This window comes from Nothoprocta perdicaria, unplaced genomic scaffold (assembly GCF_003342845.1).
Source record: "Nothoprocta perdicaria isolate Ctin4 unplaced genomic scaffold, notPer1 scaffold_18, whole genome shotgun sequence".
NCBI classification, from domain to species: domain Eukaryota; kingdom Metazoa; phylum Chordata; class Aves; order Tinamiformes; family Tinamidae; genus Nothoprocta; species Nothoprocta perdicaria.
The window spans coordinates 864,984-871,971 of record NW_020454982.1 but is presented as its reverse complement, the minus strand read 5'-3'; the positions used below and the strand labels follow the sequence as shown (position 1 = coordinate 871,971).

The 6,988-nt window shown below is 46.8% G+C and overlaps 1 protein-coding gene across 1 annotated transcript; it reads right to left on the bottom strand.

Moving 5' to 3' along the window:
• Positions 1 to 3,741: 3,741 nt before the first annotated feature.
• Positions 3,742 to 6,469, bottom strand: CIAO2B (cytosolic iron-sulfur assembly component 2B). Its single transcript, XM_026036464.1, has 5 exons — positions 6,322 to 6,469; positions 6,132 to 6,211; positions 5,932 to 6,057; positions 5,761 to 5,806; positions 3,742 to 5,226 (listed from the first exon to the last, which is right to left on the bottom strand). Exons 1-5 carry the CDS (start codon positions 6,455 to 6,457, stop codon positions 5,129 to 5,131), a joined length of 486 nt encoding a protein of 161 aa, XP_025892249.1. The 5' UTR covers positions 6,458 to 6,469; the 3' UTR covers positions 3,742 to 5,128.
• Between the last annotated feature and the right edge of the window lie 519 nt (positions 6,470 to 6,988).

The following is a 6,988-nucleotide window of genomic DNA, read 5'->3' as shown; positions in this document are numbered from 1 at the left end:
TATTTCATAAAAGAAATGACATGACTCAATTGTAAATCTTAATTTCAAAACCACTGCTTACTGGAATAAGCTCAATCAAAGCACCAGTGCCAAAATCCTCTGGTAATAAAGATAAAACTTTCTAGTCTTGACTCATATCAAAACTATTCTGCATACTTCACCAAGTACAGTGAAGCAGACATGAAATAACTTTATTTCTCTGCTCATCTTATTCCTCCCAAAAGCAATAGCTGGGAATGGAATGTAGCGAGGGCCAGCTGCTGCCATGCTGTGTTGGGCAAGCGCCACAGTTGCTGCTCACATTCCCACACCCAGCACATCTTGTGCTTGAGGACAGAGTTCCCCTCTCAGAAGTTCCTTCAAAAGGCACTTCACAGTGCAAATATTGGGGTTTTAGGCACTTAAAATAGTCTTCCTTAATTTTCTAAATTCCTAATAACCTAATATGATTGGTTATATTTGAGAGATTCAGTGATCATCCCCTTTTCTGTCAATAATGTAACTGAGCAGCATTATTGCCTTTCATGGCATTTTTACCGGTTTAGTGTTAGAGAAGAGATCAGAACCAGGCCTTGATGGGATTTTCCCTTCTCAATACTTACTCACAGCATAATTAACATCAAGCGGGGAAACGCTTCCCTGGCATCACTCTCACGTCAGAAACATTGAGCGTGTGATTTCAGTGCCTGCTCTCACACCCTGGCTGATGAGCACACTGGATTTCTCCTCTGCAAAAGCACTTTCTTTTCACACACTTTTTTTTTTTCCTGCATAATCCTTCCACAAGAATTCATCTTTCATAAGATGTACCAAAGAGAGGGTTATCTATTTGCATAGACACATCAGCACCACCAGAAACGTTCAGATGGGTCTGCAGCCTTCTAAGGTAACAGCCGCTCGTCGCTAGGCAACAAACAAGAATATAGTATTTTTCAAGAGGGAAGGTTTTTCTACATGATCTCATTCGGTTGCTGAGCTTTTTCCCTTATAAGAAGAAAACTGTTCATTAGACAAATGAGTCTGTCATCCTGTCATCATCAAGCCATAGGGATATATAGGCTTCCCCTAATTATCCGCAAAAGAAAATAGCGATGCATTGTCAGTGGTACCTATTTATTTCACTTTTACATATTGGTAAGTTATTTCCCAAAGGCTAGAAACCACAAAATATTTTGACAGATTGCCCTAAGCATCAACCTGGTTAAAATGGAATGCTTCAGCAGTTACCAAGTCAGCTGAGATGAATCAAATCTCAGTCCAGTGATACGGTGTCACCACTTAAAGCCATTCAGGGTGTTCTGCTGTGTGCAGGATGGCATCTGAGGGTGCTGGTCCAGCGCTGGGGCAAAGACCCTTGCCCGTCCCTTGCTGTTGGGTTTACGCTCGCTGAGGCCTGGGACCGTGGCTGCTGGTGGTGCAAAATAGCAGCACCATCTGCCGGGGGAACCCGAGCAGCCCCGAGCAGCAGGAGGGTCTGCCAGGGAACTGCAGGAGGCTGTTTCCTTCTCCCGGTCCTCCCGTGTTCTCTTTGCTAAGCTGCAGGTACAATGTCCATACAATGTTTTGCTTTGCAGGCAGAGTGCAGCCCGGGATGGGTGGTCAGTGGTGACAGGAGCCCGGTGGGTGAAGGGGCCCTCGGAGCAGCGCTCTGCTGGGAGCCAGCACTGCAGCATTGGGGCCTTCCGTGCCGCACACCTGAGTGGAGCAACAGGCAGGTTTTACATACAGGAAAGCTGCCAAGTATTCTCCTCCTTTGGCCTGTTCTTTTATTTATGCACACTGGAGCCGCTCAGCGGGATCCTTTCCCTCATTCCCAGCTGGACAGAGCCACGATGCAGAGCATGTTGCCTCTTTCATCTCATCACTCCTGGTTGCCAACAGGGATTGCCCCGTGAGGCATGTAGGACAAAAACAGACTGTCTATTTGTAGCCTGCCAAAGGCTGGAGCAGCGTGCAGCACGCGGGCTCGCAGCGAGATGTCAGAGGAGGGCGCGCCGTCTTTCCCCAGTGCTTATTTCAGGCTCTGATGACAGTCATAACGAAGTTACTGCAGTTCTGTGGATTAGCAGAATACGCTGCAAGTGCAATGATACACTAGCTGGTAGGTTATTATGAGAGGGAAGGGGAGGGGAGGAAATTGTTTGATCAGCAAATCTTGTTTCCAGCTCCTAGTCAATATTTGTCATTATTAAGAATCATTTATAAAATAGAATTTACCTGGCACTTTCTGTTGTTCATTTCTGTCTTCTAAAAACGGTGTCTAAAAAGTCATTTTGAAAATAGTATAAATTTGAGGAGAAACAATTTATATGTGACTTGCTCCTAATGATTATTTTCCAGTTTGAGGAAATGTCTTAAACTTCAGTACTGTTTGCTTTTTTGTGTTTGTTTTTCTGATATTTGTTAATAAAACAAGCACTGCTCTGCTTACATTTTAGAATTTATTGTCATTTATTGGGTTTCTCTGCATGCAATTCAGACTAGAAGCAGGATTTATTTATCATTAGGGATAGGGGGAAGTATTGCTGCGTAAGGCCCTTCATTATCCTTGGCTAGAGCAGGCGCCAGCTCTTCTATCAGCAGAGGTGCAGCACCCTGGAGAAGGCAGGGAGCTGTGGGTTCAGCAAGCCAGAGCTGCTGACAACCTGCTAGGAGTGTCTTGGTCTAAAGCCCTGTGTGACACAGCTGCTGGGAACACGGATGGAGATAGTTGGAACATTTAAAAGATTTTGCTGTGAAGCATCCCTTTCAGTTAAGGAAAAATCTGAGTCTGCTGCTTGTTCACGCTCTGTATTAATGCCAAAGACTGCATTTTATCAGGGAAGTGGCGTAGTTATCTGCTTGACATGCTCGAGAGAGATGTTTTTAGCAGCCATAAAAAACATTCCAAGGTATGTAGTTTATAAATCAAAACTCCAGAGCGAGATCTGTATCAGAGTACTTTGTCAATGTAAACACATCCGTCTTGAGCATGGCCCGAAGACTGAAATAATTTTTTTTTCTTAAACAGTTCCCACTGTTCCTTGGGTGAAGTGATGTGAATCACATAGTGGGAACATCACTTCACCCAAGGAATACAGTAAATATTTCCCTTAAAAGTGTAAAGTTCTTCCTGTGATGGTATTTTACTTGCACCTCTGAAAAAGTTGTCCCCAAGCTGTTTTCTGTCCACTTGTAATGAAATTGGGGGATGAACCAACTTCAAAAGTTGCAGGTTGATGGTACTAGAAAGCAATGACAGAAGGGGAGCAGCTAGGAAGAGGGAAAGGTCCTTCCCAGGGGTAGAGACAGGCAAGTGTGTGCTGAGGGGCAGGGCCCGAGGGGCGCAGGCCCCACCACGCGGGTCTGCTGGGCTGAGCACGTGGCAGGTTCTTGTGGAGCGTGAGGTGGCCGAGGCAGCTCGTGCTGCTGCGGTCACGGACACAGGGCAGCGAGCGCCGCTCGGGCACCCTGGCAGCCTCCGCCCTGCAGAACACTTGGCTGCTGCTGGCCTGATGTGGCTGCTGGTACTCACCAGAGCTGCGGTACAGAGTCATATTTTCTGATGTGTTCTATTACAAGGCACTCCAGAGATTAAATGGTGGGGGTGGAAGTGTTTGAAATCAAATATTTTTAACGTTTTTTTTCCTCCTATTTTCTCCTCATGCTGCAGGAACCAGATAATCATCATTATACATCAGGAACTGAAGTTTTTCTCTTCATCTGACAACTATGAAACATAAACAATGAAAACACAGGCTTTTGCTGCTTTGAAAAGGTAAGTGATTTTTAAAAAAATGCCCCAGGGTTATTATTTATAGGGTGCCCCTCCAGTGTTATCATGTACATGTGTGTTATCATGTTGGCAAGGCAAATGCCAACATCCCAATAAGTTGTTTAATCTCTTATAACACCAAAAGCTGAGCAGTACTGATTCAATTAACCATAACGTCCAGATTCCCTTTCCATTTGGAGTGCAGGTTGAAGCAATCTGTTGACAGCTTACTCATCCTTCTGTTTTCCCCACACACATATTTGCACTGCAATTTTCCTGTAAAGCTTGGAAGGCACCATTCACTTTCTGTTAAAAAAGAAAAAAAGAAAAACAAAAAAATCCAACAAAATCTGTCACCCCTGAGATGCCTGCACGCACTGTCATGGTTCAAGTTTTCATTTGTGGTGCATTGGCTGCCAACATCAGAACTGATTAATGATTCAACAGGAGAGGCAGAGAGGGAAAGTGATGCTAACAGAAGGCACTTTCTGCTGCTTTTCCAGTACTAGTATTACACAAATATTGTCTTCATTTACAATTTCAAATTCATGCATCCACGCAAGAACGGATCATTCAAAGGATGCTAAGCCAAATAAGCAGATGAAGGCTGCTGCAGAGCTGGCATTCTCCACAAGCCCTGTGAATACTAGGTACCTCATTCCTCAAATTGAAAGGAAATTAGGACTTCTTTATGTCCTAGTTTGTTCTGATTTGAGCTATGCTACCTGGCTATTACTGTTTTTTTTTAAAACAACCCGGTAGAAGTGTCAGGCTGTGATTTACATAGTCTGTGTTAATAAGGTTCACTATTTTAAAGGATCCTCCAAGATTCTTCAAGAGAAACTAGTACTGAAAGAGTATTATAAATATGATCAGCACAGTATATTTTGGGGGAGAGGGGAAAAAAGGGTATGAGGTACTCGCTCTCCATCTACCTGAGGAAGGTGTAGGTATTTGATATCTGGTATACAACACTGCATGTATGCGAGCACCAAAACACTTGGTGTATTTATTTAAAAGTCTTTCCCCCCTTCCCCATGTGGTCCAGAATTAAAACTGTCTCTCACCCAACAGCTGTCTGTGGTAGAAATGTAGTTGAACTTCAGTAAGTGTCATATTTTAACAGCCAGTGATGTGACTATTTTCTATTTCAGAAAAATCTCACTGGGCTATAGTTAATAAATGTAAAGATCAATTTTTATATTTGTGTATTTACCTGTAATATAATTTCCCACATACTAATATTTGTAAAATAATGAAACATTTCTTTAAAAAATACAATAACTTTGTTTTGTTTATAGATATACAGATAGTGAAACACATCACTATATACAAAATTAGCTTAATAATGCCAAAGGTTTCTTCAGAGGGCAATTATGAGCGAGCAGACAAGCACTGATTCACCACTTCCAGCAAGTGAGAGTTTTCCAGAGCAGCTGCTACACGTTCTTTATCGGCAAGCTGTTTGTTAACTGTTAAGGGGAAAAAAAAAAAGGCACAAAGAACTGGTCAATTCATTGCTATGCAATGTCTTTTAAAAAACATTTTATATTCAGACTGATAATCAGACTGTTGCTATAGGACTCAGACTAGTAACTCTGTAGAGGCCGAGTGTACCACAGAACTGTAATCTGAAGTCAAAGCTGTTGCATTATATTGCACGTTAGACAAGGAGGCTATTTATAATTCAGCAGCAGCAACCTATGCACATACAGCTGCAAAAAGACAGTAAATTTATCCCCAGCTTCTCCTCACTTTCTGAACCCTCCATAACCTGGGCAAACCAGGAACTATTTAAGAGCACAGGCTGCGTGAGGAAATGTTTCAGGTGAGGTGTACAAGTTTCATTACTACCCATTTCAGCTCTCTAACATCTGCTGGAAGGGGCTGGCATGTGTCAAGCCCAGGTACTGCACAGCTGCTTCTGCAGATTTTGGTCTCTCATCTCTAGTCTGCAAAATTAAAAATGTAGAGCGAGGCACACAAGAGAGCACCACAGAGCTTACCTGCATGCTCAGAGGCGTGTGTTCCTGGTGTTATGTGAACATCCACCTTAAGAGGAGCAAAAGGGTCACAAAAGAAGAAAGAGGAGACAAGTCAACAACAGGGGAAGTTCAAACTTTTCACGTGAGATTTTAGCCCCACCATCACTTCTTTTTGATGGTGCCGTTGCCCACCTTAAACCTCTCTGGCAGCGACCGGATCAGCTTCACCTTTATGGAGAGGCCGATGAGGGTGGCCATGCTGCAGTGCGGGATGGTGGGGGTGAAGGCCACGGACACGGTGCTCTCGGCGTCGTTCACCTGGGGACACGGGAGCCTGCACTCGCACGCGGCGCAGGCCAAGCCCCGGCCCCCCTCCCCGGGCCGGCACTCGCCTTCACGCGGACCTGCTCCACCACGTTGAGCTCCTCCAGCGTCAGCGGGTGCTCGGGGTCGTTGATGGAGCGGATGAGATGTGCGAGGCTGAGGAAACGCGCAGCGCTGCCCGCTCCGGTCCGGCCCAGCCCCGCCACCCCCGGCCCGACCCAGCCCGGCCCGGCCCCGCCGCCATCCCCGGCAGGATATCGAAGATCTCGCGGTCGTCGATGGAGTCGGGCAGCTCGTCGTCCTCCTCGCGCGCCGTGACGGGCCGCTCGCCGGAGCGCCGGTAGATGAGCGGGTTGGCGTTCTCGAGCGGCGCCGGGGCCCCCGCGCCCACCATGGCGGCGCCGAGGCCGGCACTTCCGGCGCGGCGGCGGAAGGAGCCCGGAGGCGGGAGCCCGCCGCACCGCCCCCCGCCCCGCGCGGGCGCCCCCGCGGTCGTGGCGGGGCCAGCGCCGAGCGGCCCGTGCCGGGGCCTTGCGCGGGAGACGCGGCCGGTAATGAGCCGGCGGCCGGTAATGAGCCGACGTTCAGTAATGAGCCGACGGCCAGTAATGAGCCCTAGCGAATCCGCTGCGTTCCGTCATCAGCCCCAAGCCCTAAGGCACCCCTGAGGGACGGGATAAGAGGGAGATGTTTGGGAGTGGGTAGGGGGCTTTGGGAGGATAGTTCATTTAATGGCTTAGGGAGAGAGCGATCAGGTGGAATTTTCATCCAGTTCGTGGCTCCTTAGCTGCAGAGATAGGTTAAAACACACTGCCGAGAAAAAGAGTGTTTCCCTCTGTAACATTAGATAGCGCTTTAAGTGCAAGGTGATCGGAGCCCCCTGCTTGGCCTTTCGATATCATTCATGGGTCTAAAAGAGGTATTT

What these genes read in the sequence shown, in the direction of transcription:
- CIAO2B (XM_026036464.1), bottom strand. Translation starts at nt 6,457, where the DNA reads ATGGTGGGCGCGGGGGCCCCGGCGCCGCTCGAGAACGCCAACCCGCTC. An exon ending in TGGAGCAGGTCCGCGTGAAG is followed by an intron (nt 6,058 to 6,131) that starts GCGAGTGCCGGC and finishes CCGTGTCCCCAG; the next exon opens with GTGAACGACGCCGAGAGCAC. An exon ending in CGCTGCCAGAGAGGTTTAAG is followed by an intron (nt 5,807 to 5,931) that starts GTGGGCAACGGC and finishes GCTCCTCTTAAG; the next exon opens with GTGGATGTTCACATAACACC.